The 13,242-nt window shown below is 38.5% G+C and overlaps 3 protein-coding genes and 2 long non-coding RNA genes across 5 annotated transcripts, besides 1 other annotated feature; 2 read left to right on the top strand and 3 right to left on the bottom strand.

The window, feature by feature from the left end:
* The first annotated feature begins 940 nt into the window (after window positions 1-940).
* Window positions 941-1,087: a mobile genetic element.
* A 20-nt stretch (window positions 1,088-1,107) lies between these two features.
* Window positions 1,108-2,689, bottom strand: CG4021 (uncharacterized protein). Its single transcript, NM_137766.3, has 6 exons — window positions 2,418-2,689; window positions 2,237-2,358; window positions 1,817-2,175; window positions 1,662-1,733; window positions 1,466-1,554; window positions 1,108-1,394 (listed from the first exon to the last, which is right to left on the bottom strand). Exons 1-6 carry the CDS (start codon window positions 2,584-2,586, stop codon window positions 1,246-1,248), a joined length of 960 nt encoding a protein of 319 aa, NP_611610.2. The 5' UTR covers window positions 2,587-2,689; the 3' UTR covers window positions 1,108-1,245.
* Window positions 2,690-5,787: 3,098 nt separating this feature from the next.
* CG30395 (uncharacterized protein) lies at window positions 5,788-10,495 on the bottom strand. Its single transcript, NM_166486.3, has 28 exons — window positions 10,299-10,495; window positions 10,078-10,236; window positions 9,936-9,983; window positions 9,749-9,880; window positions 9,588-9,692; window positions 9,406-9,492; window positions 9,217-9,348; window positions 9,056-9,160; window positions 8,931-9,002; window positions 8,743-8,874; window positions 8,582-8,686; window positions 8,429-8,515; window positions 8,250-8,372; window positions 8,089-8,193; window positions 7,900-7,983; window positions 7,780-7,827; window positions 7,633-7,719; window positions 7,406-7,498; window positions 7,314-7,346; window positions 7,151-7,264; window positions 7,064-7,090; window positions 6,905-7,009; window positions 6,758-6,847; window positions 6,669-6,695; window positions 6,551-6,613; window positions 6,278-6,418; window positions 6,080-6,217; window positions 5,788-6,018 (listed from the first exon to the last, which is right to left on the bottom strand). The coding sequence occupies exons 1-28, from the start codon at window positions 10,443-10,445 to the stop codon at window positions 5,887-5,889; spliced, it is 2,721 nt and encodes a 906-aa protein (NP_726116.2). The 5' UTR covers window positions 10,446-10,495; the 3' UTR covers window positions 5,788-5,886.
* A 193-nt stretch (window positions 10,496-10,688) lies between these two features.
* Window positions 10,689-10,988, top strand: lncRNA:CR43984 (long non-coding RNA:CR43984). Its single transcript, NR_073894.1, has one exon. It is a non-coding gene; the product is annotated as a long non-coding RNA:CR43984 (long non-coding RNA).
* A 300-nt stretch (window positions 10,989-11,288) lies between these two features.
* CG43982 (uncharacterized protein) lies at window positions 11,289-11,989 on the bottom strand. The gene has a single exon (NM_001274197.1). The coding sequence runs from the start codon at window positions 11,588-11,590 to the stop codon at window positions 11,330-11,332; it is 261 nt and encodes an 86-aa protein (NP_001261126.1). The 5' UTR covers window positions 11,591-11,989; the 3' UTR covers window positions 11,289-11,329.
* On the top strand, window positions 11,990-12,989 carry lncRNA:CR43983 (long non-coding RNA:CR43983). The gene has a single exon (NR_073893.1). It is a non-coding gene; the product is annotated as a long non-coding RNA:CR43983 (long non-coding RNA).
* The last annotated feature ends 253 nt before the right edge of the window (window positions 12,990-13,242 follow it).

The raw sequence follows: 13,242 nt of genomic DNA, 5'->3' as shown, positions 1-13,242 counted from the left end.
TGGTATTTAAGTTCCTTATTTTTGTTTTGTTGCCTAACAAATATTACTTAAAAGACATATAAAGCTGATGGGATTTCGTCCTTTTTCCGTCTAGTTCCTTGCTTTTTATACGACGTTGCTAAGCGGCAGCAGGGACATATCAAATTTATAGGGCTTGCTGTACTGTCTGTTTCGTTTTAGCACTGACTGTGATTGTTGTGAAAGTTGCAAGTGCACTGGAAGAAAGGCAACCAATACAAAAGCCATTAAGCTAGAAACAATAATTAGTAAATTGTAATCTAAACAGTTCCTTAAGGTGTTTAACCATTAATATTTTGATTTAAATATTCCGTGCAAGTATCAATCAAGAACTTTAGTTTTTTTTTGCAGTGTATCTATAAGTATTGGGGAATGTATGACTAGATGGATGAAGTGTATGTGTTTATCTTGTCGCCATCTGCTTTGCTACTGCTTTGTTCTGTTTAATTTTCTGCTTGCTTTTGCTTCCTGCAGTTGTTTGTCCTCTTCCATGCCATCCTTTTCCAGCCCACCACCCACTTTGGCTTTGTCTGTCCTTGCATTGTTTTCATTAATGTTATTATTCAACATTTCTGTGTTTACGTCATCCCATCCGACGGTAGTTTCTAATTTGTATGCATAATTTACAGCCACGCCGAGTTCGAGTGGAAGGACATACACACATATGTGTCCTGGCGTGGGCGGAAAATTGAAAGCGGAGAGGGGCCATTTTCCATTGTCAACAGGCTTGTGTGTGAGCCGGAAAATGTATTTGTGAGTCTGTCTGAGAATTGATGAGTTGATGCCTAAGTAAGTCGCTGACAAGTGGGAATTTCTAATCAAAAGACCGAGACGTATTGATTAATTAAAGCTTAAACACTTAACGCCACTTGCATTAAGTGTTTAGGTAAAGACCTAATAGTTAAATATGAGTAATAATAGTTATACCCGTTCGTTGGGAAGTATGTAACAGGCAGAAGGAAGCGTTTAACTATAGACGAAGCGCAAATTTTTTTAATTCATGTTGCCACGCCCACTCCAAGGCACCCAAACCGTCCAGAACTGCCACGCCAACACTTTTGAAAAATGTTATATATTAGTTATTATTTTGGGTATACGTATCATTTTATTAACGTTTTTTACGAAGTAAGGAAAGGTACATTATAATAATATTGTTTGCGGTAATGTGCGCTTTTATATAAATGTTAATGTTTCTTCATTGATAGCATCATTTTGAATGCAGCTTTCTTACTGTGCTCCAAGCATAGATTTCATAACGTAGGTGCCTATACCAGGATTGGGCTTATAGAACTTTATGGGCGGTTCGCGCACAGGTTTCATGTCAGTCGGATACGGATATGGACGTTTAAATTTCGCAACTATTTTTGATGGACGTTCTATAAAATTACTTGATTATTATTTGTAATTTATTTGTAATAGACCCCCAAGCACTACCAAACACACTTACGTATGCTGTACTCATAGCCCGTGGGCAGATGAATGGGGGGCATATGATGTTCATCATAATCATAGTCCACCTGCTCCATATCGGCGACTCTATAAAGATGAAAATGTTAGTTGCTGACTAGGATTCAAGGAACTACTTGGACGCGGGGATACCTATTGGTGTCATTAAATGATACATAATTATACAAGTAACTTACTTGGACGGATTTTCCGCAACCCGCTTAATCAGATTGATGTACTTAGAAGCCCCATTGCTGTCCCTGACAGATCTGCAAAATAATAGATTTTTAATTAATTAATCTAGACTTAAAATTGTACTAATGGCAAGCGAAGGATATCAGATCGGTATTACCTGTACGCCTCCAGATTGAGTCCCTTAAAGTTCTTGGCCGACTCGGGATCTATTTCCATCAGCTCGCGCAGCTGCTCGTGCGAAACCTCGTCGTTATTGTCTGGAATCAGATACTTACGAATCTCGGCCAGGGCGTAGGCTATGCGGGAATGGCACTCCGCCGGTATGGCCACCGTGCTGACCTCCAGAAAGAGATTCTTCTGAAGATGGGCATATCTTGGGTCGCTGCGCAGCTCTTCCTCTTTGTTACGATCGCGCATCGAACTGCGACCCTTGAGGGCAATCTTGCACTGGGTCTCCTCCTGAAGGCGACGCAGCGAGTTCCCCTTGGGCCCCAGGATCTTGCCAGCGAAGTTGAACTGCGCAAGGGTACGGATTTATTTTGCGGACATAGGGGACAGTTAATTGTATAAAACCCACCTTGGGATACTGGTTAACGGGCACGAAGACCTTTTGAATAATCTTCATCGGCTTCTGCCGGTACACGTCTGCGTAGAGTTCCTTGCCGGGAATACGACCAGTGGCGTAGACACGGTCCCTAGCTGCAATTTGGGATTAGTACCAATAAAATATACCCTGTAAAGGGACGAATTGATTTTACCCTCGTCGATTAGCAGTGCGCAAAGTGGAAACTCCGCGGACAAACGCTGGCGCTCCTCGTCCAAATCGGCGAGAAACTTTTGGGCTATCTCGTTCAGACGCGGCTGGTACTCGTGTGTGGTAGTTGGCTGTTCCTCAGTAATCTCGCTTGGGTTTTCCATTTTTTCCATAACAATCTTTAGCGAAAAATCACAATTAAAATTGATGTAGGCTGAACTACGGTAGACAGTGAACTAAAATGTTGGCGGAGCTGCCCCAAAACGTATGAAGTTCTGAGGTTGTCAACTTTTTCAATGCTATAGTAATTGCTTAAGTATCGGTTTTCCATTATGTTCAAAAAGCTGCGCACCACATGGAGTACCGTTCTACAAATATTTCTAAGTATCTAATGGTTTTTAAGATTTTTTCGTGTATAATTTCATTCTTGCAAAACTTTGGCAAGAGTAAACTCTTACCTTCGGTGTTTTGCCAAATTGAAATAGTTTTACACGATTGCCTGTCAGAATGGAAATAAGCAAACCAAAAAGGTGCAGAACAGTACGTAGAAAGTAAGCAAAAAAGTGAAGAAAATTGCATACCGAAATATCCTTAACATTCCCGAATGTTTTTTCCCTGCCAAAGCAAACAATATTTGGCTAAACTTTTAATTAAAGAAAATAGAAAAGGGAGCCAAACAGCAAATTGCACCACGTATTGTTATCGTTTGGAATTGCGCAACTGCAACTGCAATCAATCTAAATGTCGAGCTGTCAATAAAATTGTCAGCCGAGCTGCTGCAGATGGTCCAGCATCCTGTCAGCCAACTGCAGGAGCCAAGGAAAACACGTTTGCATACCTCCTTTCAGCTGACTGCGCTCGCAACCTTTTCCTGCTAATAGAATGGGTCAAAGGGTCGGAAGGATGAAGGGGATGTGGTTTGGGCCAGCTTGGTTAGCCAACATTCAAACGAGAGCTAGTCGTGTGAAACAAAGCCGAGCACATGCGACCTGCAGCTTGATTTGGTAACACATATTTGACACATGTCAGACCAACAATGCTTGGAGCAAAAGGTCAAACTCAGGCATTTAAAAGTTTAATATTTGCAAGCTTAATGGATTTCATAGAAAAAGAACTGGTTGCCCAATGAGATTTGTGATGGAAAACCACAGTGAGCGCTGCTGTCAATGAACTTACTGTAACCACGAATATGAATATAATATAGATTACAGCGAAGCAGTTTCAATTCTGAAATTAAAAGAAAAAACTTCTCTAGTTTTTCTGTACCTTTACACCCCCTTGACCTTTCGACTGCTGCGACGTGCACATTTGGCTACTACTTTCCTCAATGCACTTCAATGCGCTTGACATTTTTATTAAAAGCTTTAAGTTGTTACTGCAGCGAATGTGCACGCACACATGCTCGCACATACCCATACCCATACCCATATATAGTCGTACATAAATGTCAGGCAGCCAGAAAGGATATTCGCTGCAATGGCAACGGCTGCTGGCAACTTATTGGCTGCAGGACACACACACACAAACGGATTTCGCATTTCTCTGCTCCTGTCTTATGCAACAATGTAATAATGCCAGCCAGCAGTCTATATCATGGCAACTTTAACTTTTCCCCCGTCAGTTCTTAGTCATTTTTCTATACCGCCGGGATTTACTTATGACACTAAAACTGGAATGCAAGCTGGCATCATTTATTTCGCTGGATTCGCATTCCCAGAAGCAGCAGAAATTGCATTGCGTGACATTTTTGTGAAAACTCATTTGATAAATGATTGCGAACAATTGAATCCGCCGGAGGGGTGAGCACTTAAAGAGATTCGCGAATTGGGCTAATGACAATGCATATCCCGGTCGATGGTTGTTCCTTCAATAGCTCGGCATGTGCCCCATTTTAATATGCCAAACACATGTCGTATGCGCAATATTCGCAATGCCAGTTTGTCTGCGGGAATTTTCGCTTTCGCACACATAATTTTCGTGCATAATTTGGAAGGATTTCAACTGGGTCGGATCCTGCGGCAAACAGATTTGCAATGCACAAAACGTTTATGCGATGGGTATGTGAATGCCTGGCACCGCAATTCACCCCTTTGTCAACCGCCCACATGCACCCATGTCTATCCATGCACAGAGAGAAATTTCGGCAACTTTGTCTCTGACTACCGAAAAGAAAATGTCTATGGTAATTGCTGTCCAGCTTAAAATGCTATATGTTTAACGATTCTGTGCATGCAATCGACATGTTTTTGTATGTTAGTGCTTCTCTTTTCTCCCAGTGCACCCACACATCCCATGCTGTTCATAATGGGCATAAACATTCTCGCATCCGTTGCCGTTGATTTGGCCGCCTTTGCTTTGTCTTCCAGCTGTTGTGCGTTAGATATTTTGACTATGCCGCTGCGAAATGTTGTACGATTCGATATTATTGTCCTCGCTTCCCGCATTGCATTTGTCGGATGTGGCAGGACCTGCTGCTTGTGTTTATTCCTGTTGATCCTGCCGCTGCTGCCATATCCTAATAATGACGGCGGCCTGGATTTGAGCCTTAATTTAAGTTTGTATTAATAATGGGTGTGAGATTCAGCCCCCACATGCTGGAAACCCTTGAATATGGAACACTGGCTCTGCTACTGCCATCCGTCGCCACAGCAATCAATAATTAATTTAATAATAGCTCGGTTATCATATGATAACTTATTACAATCGTTGGCTTGTGAGCGCTCTTAAGCATTATTAATAAAATTATTAGGTGTATTAGTTGGAAATGACTAGTTCTGGAATTTAACTTAATGCCTTAACCTTATTTTGTTATCTGCACAAGCTATGACCCTTGATTTAGTAATGTAAAACCAGTCCTTTCAATAATCCAGATTATTATATAAGTCAATAGTAGGTTTTTAGCAAGTATCAATTATTATCCCACAAAGTCGACTGCCAAACGAAAAGCAATCAATTCGATGGACTTGCGGCAGGTGGAGAAGTCGAGTGCATTTGCTAGGGTGTTGTGAGGACATACGAATCACAATGGCAACTGTTTTGCAAACAACAAATGGTCAACATGCAATCGGGCAAACATTTGCATGCCAAAGGCAGCCGGACAACAATTACCATATAAAATTTGAAATGATTAAGCAACAACCACAGCGGCAACAACAAAGGCGGCCAACAAAATGAAAACGGAATGAGATTTCATTGTACATACATGTTCATGTATGTAGATACATAATGAAATGTGCGGAACCTTTAGTGATGCTGACAGCATAATCAGCGTATAATTTGCATAAAATTAAAATATGATTTTGCATTACCCGACCACATCAGAGAAAAAGCACGCGATGATTATTACCGAGGGATATGGTAAAATTCAAATAAATCATTTGAATATTCATTTATTCTCCTCCTCAATGCGAAACTAAGTCCGGTTTGATTATTTAAAAGTATATTAACTTTTAAGCACCGGTGAAAATAAGGCATTAGGCAAACATGTCCTTTGGCAAAAGTTCATAGATATTTATATCTTTCGGATATAGGTCTTCAGGTCTAATTAATTTGGGCATTTTTGGATCCTTGGGAATCTGAATTTTAGGCTCAATTATCTTCGGCGTCTGAAAGCATAGTTTTACCAATAAAAATAAGATTCTTTATGAGTTTTTTTATAAACTTTACCTCGGGTATGTGAATTTTGGGTGATTGTGGTTTACGGATCAAATCTTCATTTATCAAATGATCCGTCTCAGGAATCTTTGGTAGTATTGGCTCTTTGGACTCAGGAATATGAATTTTGGGATCATTTATCTTCGGCGCCTGAAAAGCAAAGTTTTACAAATAAATTAAGTTTCTTTATGACTTCTTTCTAATTTTTACCCCGGGTATGTGAATTTTAGGTGATTGTTGTTTACCGATCAAATCTTCTTCATTTATTAAATGATCCGTCTCAGGAATCTTTGGTAGTATTGGCTCTTTCGACTCAGGAATATGAATTTTGGGATCAATTATCTTCGGCGTCTGAAAAGCATTGTTTTACTAATAGATTAAGCTTTTACGACTCTTTTATAATCTTTACCCCGGGTATGAAAAATATATATATATTTTTTCATAACTCGGGTTGACCGATTATTGGTTGTTTTATCTGTTTACCAAATTATCTGTGCCAGGAAGAGCAGGAACTACTGGCTTAGTTGCAGATCCTATCCCAGTTATCTAAAATAATGATATTTATTATGATACTGGAATCAGATGTGACTACAATACATACTGAGTGTGTATTTGGATGACTTGTATTCTAACAAAGAAAATTGAATATATAATCTATAAAAATTTTTACGAATTTCTTTCAATTCTTACCCCAGACAATGGTATTTGATTCGGACGTTCGGATGGTAATAAGCCATTTATAACTTCATTAGTATCAGGAATTATCGGTGTATGCAAATCCTTAAATACATTTAAATTTAAAAAAAAATATTATTTAGAAATTTTTTAAAACTTTACTCCGGGTAAGACAATTTTTGACGGCCCTTCGGGTGGCAATGTATTTTTAATCAAATTTTCTGTGTCAGGAATTGAAGGATCTCTCACTGGCAACATTTCGGGCATCTACAACAAAGTATTCATAAAGCCTGGAGTATAGATTTGAAATTCAAAACATACCGAAGGATCTTTTGAAGGATTTAAATCCTAAGCGCAATAAATAAAAATGTTATTAAACTTTTTTTCATATTAATTAGTATAACTTACAACGGGTAAAGGTGTTTGTATTGGTATTCCTGATGGTAAGATACCACTGTTTATTTTATCTGTATCAGGAATTGAAGGACTTATCGGAAGAACACCAGCATCTGCTCCTGAAATCTAACATAAAGAGTTGGTATTTGGCATTAATTTGTAATATAATACTTACCGAAGGTATTTCGAATTTTGGAGGATTCAAATCCTAATTTAAAAAAAAAAACTTTTTTAATAACGTTTTAAAACCGTTTTTTTCGAACTTACATCGGTTGAGTAAATTCTTGAGGGCCTTTTAACCGGCAAAATAGCAATTCCCTTTTTAGGAGGTTGAGAAATTGTTGGTCTTGTACTAGGTATCTGAAAAACAAGTTTGCCTATGCTTTTAGGATATTAATTCTGAAATTCTATCAATAATTGGTAGACTTCAATCATTTACAAACTGAGCTAAGCTAACTTATGAATTTGGGTTTCAGTAATATAAAGCCTCTTACCTTAGCTGAGGAAGTACTTGATAGCCCTTCCATGTTTTCGGTAAGTAAACCACCAGTTTTGTTCATTGTAGGATTTTCCGAAATCGACTATTTAATTATTTAAACACTTGTAATTTTTTATCAAAGGTGAAAACAGTGTTTCCTTACCGAAACTATTGTGTTTTCCTTTTTCGGATTCTGGTTGGGGTCTTCTGTCTTTGTATCGTTTGAGTTTATAATTTCAGCGGTATTAGTAATAAAACATTTAAAATCTGCAATAGTACTTACTATGTTTTCAGTTTTATTTTCGTTTCCTACGGCTAGGTTACTTTCAAAATTTTTACCATCAAGCTTCGTTGGCTTCGAAACATTCTGTGGAAATAAAGGGATGAAAACAAAAGCATTGCTAACAAAATCATAATAACTTAACAATCAGATTGTTAAGTTTCTCCGCAGTTACACATAAACTGTTCTTACCGGATTTAATATGCTGCTTGCAATCGATCCATTTACAGGATATCTGATTCCATTTGCTTCTTGTCCAGGATTTGTTGAAGTTATGCTCGAATTCGCAGGTTTATTCTATTAAATAAGTTGCTAGGTATATAAGAAAGTTAACAAAACTATATTCACCTCACCGGTGCAATGATATTGGAATTACTTTCGTTTGGGTCGCAGTCTTCGGGCTTACTAATATTCGTATTGTTGGGTCCCGAATTTATAGTATTTTCTGAACTCAATTTATTTACATTAGGATCATCCTATTAAAATAATAAAAATAACAGGTGCACTGATGTATAACTTCTTAGTTCCTTACCAGATTTAAGTCTTTGTTTGCCTTATCACCTTCAACTTCTCCTGCTTCCGAAGGTATTTGATTTATTTGGGAATTTTCCGAAACAGGCTAAATAAATATAAGTAAGGTTTCTCAACAAAAATATTTTCTGCAATCTTCTGCAAAATTTCTTACCGGTTTTAATGTGCTGATTGCATTAGATCCATTTACAGGATCTCTGATTCCATTTGTTTCTTGTCCAGGATTTGTTGAGATTAGGCTCGAATTTTCATGTTTACTCTATTTAATGAATTACAATTTATCTAAGAAAGTTGGCACATCTATAATGTTCTTACCGGTGTTATAATATCCGGATTACTTTCGTTTTGATGGGAGTCTTCGGGCTTACCAACATTGTTGCCATTGAACTCCGAATCTAAGGCATTTTCTGAACTTTCAGTAGGCAATTTATTAGCATCAGGAACGGTCTATTAAAATAATAATAAAAACAGGTGCATTGAAGTATAACTTCTTTGTTCCTTACCGGATTTAAATCTTGGTTGACTGCTCCTGCTTCCGGAGGTGTTTGATTTATTTGGGAATTTTCCGGAGTAGGCTATGTAATTATTATTATTGTTTCTGCCATAATAAACCATACAATTTTCTTACCAGTTTTAATTTACTGCCTTTATTAGATCCATTTTCTGGAAGGTTGCTTTCATTTGTTTCTTGTCCATGATTTGTTGAAATTAGACTCGAATTTTCATGTTGACTCTATTTAATGAATAACAATTTATCTAAGAAAGTTGGCAAGCCCATAATGTTCTTACCGGCGTTACAATATCCGGATTACTTTCGTTTTGATCGGAGTCTTCGGGCTTACCAATATTGTTGTCATCGAATTCCGAATCTGAGGTATTTTCTGAACTTTCAGTAGGTACATTACTCTCATCAGGAACCGTCTATTTAAATATTTAAAAAAAATCACTAGCACTGTTGTATAGTTTTTATTTCCTTACCGGATTTAAATCTTTATTTGTATTATCGCCTTGAAATGCTCCTTCTTTCGGGGGTATATTATTTACTTGGGAATCTTCCGAAATTGTCTAAAAAAAATATTAATAGTGTTTAATCTCGTAAACACTCAACTGTTAAGTTTTTCTATAAAAATATTTTCTGCAATTGCAGAAGATTTTCATACCGGTTTTAATTTACTGTCTGTATTAGATCCTTTTTCCGGAATGTTGCTTTCATTTGTTTCTTGTCCTTGGTTTGTTGAAATTATGCTCGAATTTGCATGTTGACTCTATTTAATGAATTACAATATATCTAAGGAAGTTGACAAGCCCATAATTTTCTTACCGGTGTTATAATATCCGGATTACTTTCGTTTTGATTGGAGTCTTCGGGCTTACCAACAAAATTGTCATTGGGTTCCGAATCTAAGGTATTTTCCGAACTATCAGTAGGCACTTTATTTGCATTAGGGACGGTCTATTAAAATAATATATAAACAGGTGCACTGATGTATAACTTCTTAATTCCGTACCGGATTTAAATCTTCGTTTGTCTTATCGCCTTCAACTGCTCCTGCTTCCTGAGGTATTTGATTTTTGGGGAATTTTCCGAAATATGTCAAGTAAATATTATTATCTTGAAAAGTAAATTTAAAAACATGAGTATTGAGTCACCTTTACTGGTACTTTGATAGAAAGATTAGGCTTTTCATCTTTAGAATGGCTTTCTCCGATAGTAGCACCATCTTCCGTTATTAAATTCGGGGGACTAACGGTAACTATTTCACGATTTTCCGGAAACACCGTGGAGTTTTGAAGGTTTTTCAAACAGGGCTACAAATGATGAACGTTGCATTAAAGCATAAATACGATTAAATTTTTATCCTTATCCTTACCAATATCGTGGGTTCTTTGGGGGTTGGAATAAGGCAGCTTCCATTAATGGCCACAAATGGTGGAATGCAAAGAAATTTGGGCATATAATAAAAGGCGTCTGAAAATTGCCACGAGAACGATATAGCTGCAATCCACAAAATTCGCATCTCGTTCGTTAAGTCTCTGCATGGAAACTAACTGAATAAATTGAAATTTATACATTTCATTACTGTTTAATCGTATAGTGTCGCTTTAACATTGTCAACTAACTGAATCGAAATAAATTAATACATCACACCAAAGTTAAAGTCAAAGTCTAATCTAAATACGATTCGCCTGATCAATATCGAATAAAAGCTTGGAAATAGGCGAATAAATTCAAAGTGTCGAGGGTGTGTGGTGAAAATAGGGAAATTGGCACCCATCAGACGTGTCAAAGTGACAATTTTTTATTTACACTTCCCCCCTCCTCGACGACCGTGATGAATGACAAAAACAACAATGGCAAAAAGCTCTCATGACTCTGGTCACATTTGCGTGCGAGAGCGACGTGAGATGCATGTAAAAATTCGTAGGGGGTTGCAAAAGTGTGGCCATGGCACAGGTAAAAATGCTTTGACATTTGTCTTTATTACACAGAAAATAATTCATTGTGTATAAGTTTTATATACTATAAATCCGAACATATAAATAAAATGTACGCTCTACTGACAAATTTGTCATTATATAAAGCATCTTAGTAAAATATCTAAAGTATAAGAAAGATTTTCCTACACTCATAGAAAAGCATGATTTTCTCTAATTTCAGTTTAGATTTTTTTTACGTGTACCTATAGTTGATATGAAGCCATCAAGTTGTGCACTCTGTTTATTTATCAACAGATTAGCAGGCAGTTTCGTTGGCTGTCGCCATCTCTTTCGCCCTCCTTAGCTCCGTCCCTGTCGCTCTTGTGGGTGTAATGGCACATGAAATCGCAATAAACATGACACAGAGCGTAGCAACTTTTGCGGCATGTAGTTAAGTATAACTTACGCCCAGAGCGCACATAATTCAAAAATTTTGCTTCGAATGGAAGGGGTGATTTCGGAAAAGGGGTGGGGTTACGGGGATGACCGGATGGGGGTCGTGGGGTGCTCTGGGATGCTGCAAGTAACAGTCACGCTTTTGAGTGTGGGCGAGTGGGCGTGTGGCGACAGTGGGGCTTTCCCTTGGGTCTGTTTTGTCCTTTTCCATTGCCATCTGCCTCGAACTGTGAAATATGTTGCATACTTTTCTGGGCACTCTATCTCCCTCCATCTTTATATCCTCCATCCGGACGCTCCTTTTGACTTTTGCGGTTTATTGTAGGCGTGGCGCGTGCCAAACTTAACATACACAATCATTTTTGTGCCACGCCATTTTTGCTTTCCTCTCACGTCCCACAAAATGGAGGATGGGGGTTGGTTGGGGGTGGGCCAGGAAGTGGGTTGGTAGTGCAATATTCAGTTGGCAAGGTCCTTCGGGTCTGGCGCGTATAAGTTCATAATTCATTCTTTCATTATTATTTTCATTTTCACATTTTCGGTTTCCTTTGCCCGTTTTTCTTTGTGGATTTCTCTGTCCAGTTCTTTGGGTTTTCGTTGCCGTTGACAAATTGTTTTAAATGGCATTTTCATAACGGTTCCGTTCTGTATTTAATCGCATTTATTTAAAAAAAAAAGTAAATTCTAGTACATTTGTATACTTAACACACCATGAATAAAGTAGGTGTTTGTTAAGTAACTAAGGCATTTAATGACACTATTATATACAAGACGGAATCGTATAAAATCTTTAAAAATATTTCAAAATAAGTGAAATAATCATGATGTTTGGATCAAACGCGGCTCTCCCTTTGTTTTACTGCCCTTTTCCGTGGCCTTTTCTTGTGCTGCTCCAAAACGCGCTATTTAATCGTGCCCAATGAGCCCTGCAGCCCAGCATGTCCCAGCATCCAACCCGATCCCTATTCCGATTTCGATACCGATTCCGATTCAGATCCAGATCCGACAAGTCAAAGTCCCCAAGCCACCGACGACATTTTGCGTTCGACAGCCGCCGGCACAGTGCGTAGTTGTATGTATGGATGGTTCGCTGGCTGATTCACTGGATTCTGGAGGAGCGGTAGGGGTAGCAACGACCACAGACGCGTCTTTTGTTTGCTTTGACAGAGGGTGCACCACTCACACCACCCACACCACCCGATGCTCTGTGTGTCTGCGTGGCTCGGCTGTTTTGGCATTGGCGGCTACAGATTTGCTCGCCGGAGCACTAAACTTTTATTTCTTAAATCTGTGAATCGTTTGTGCGCCTCGCTCAAAGTCAATATGCGGGCGCAAATGTACGAAATGATGAGACAGACTTGGCAGTAGGTTGGTAACTGCACTGCTAAAAATGATTAGAAATTAAAACATATAATTTGCTAGCTCAAAACGTGTTTTTAATTGTTACCGCTACTTCTAAAAATAAATCACAATTGAAATGAAATACATTTATATATTTTTTTCTACAAATTAATAACTTTATTTTTAGGTGTAATGATGATGTGGCCCAAAACTGGGCCCCTGATTTTGCCAACATTCGCGCTGCTGTTGCCGCTTCCTGTTTTTTGGAAAATCGGTTTTTGTTGATGCCAGCGCCAGTTGTTTAGCCTTCAACAGCGCAGACTTCAGTCAACCCACTATACCCTCGTTGTCCCTCCCCAACAGCCCCTTAAGCCCAACCGATTGGGTCTACCGGCCCCACCCACCTAACCACATCCCATCCGTTGACCGAGCTTCTGTCCAGCAAACAACGACAACCGACAACTGAAGTGGAGTTTTGTTTGTTGTCCGTTTGTCAATTACAAAACTTTTATTGCAATTTACTTTTGTTTCGAGCTCGCAGCAGTCACTTTTACCTAGCCCCCCACAAAAAGAACCATGCCCAGCCACCCACTTTTGAGG

Source organism: Drosophila melanogaster, chromosome 2R (genome assembly GCF_000001215.4).
Source record: "Drosophila melanogaster chromosome 2R".
Classification (NCBI taxonomy): domain Eukaryota; kingdom Metazoa; phylum Arthropoda; class Insecta; order Diptera; family Drosophilidae; genus Drosophila; species Drosophila melanogaster.
This window is presented reverse-complemented; position numbering and strand designations above follow the sequence as displayed.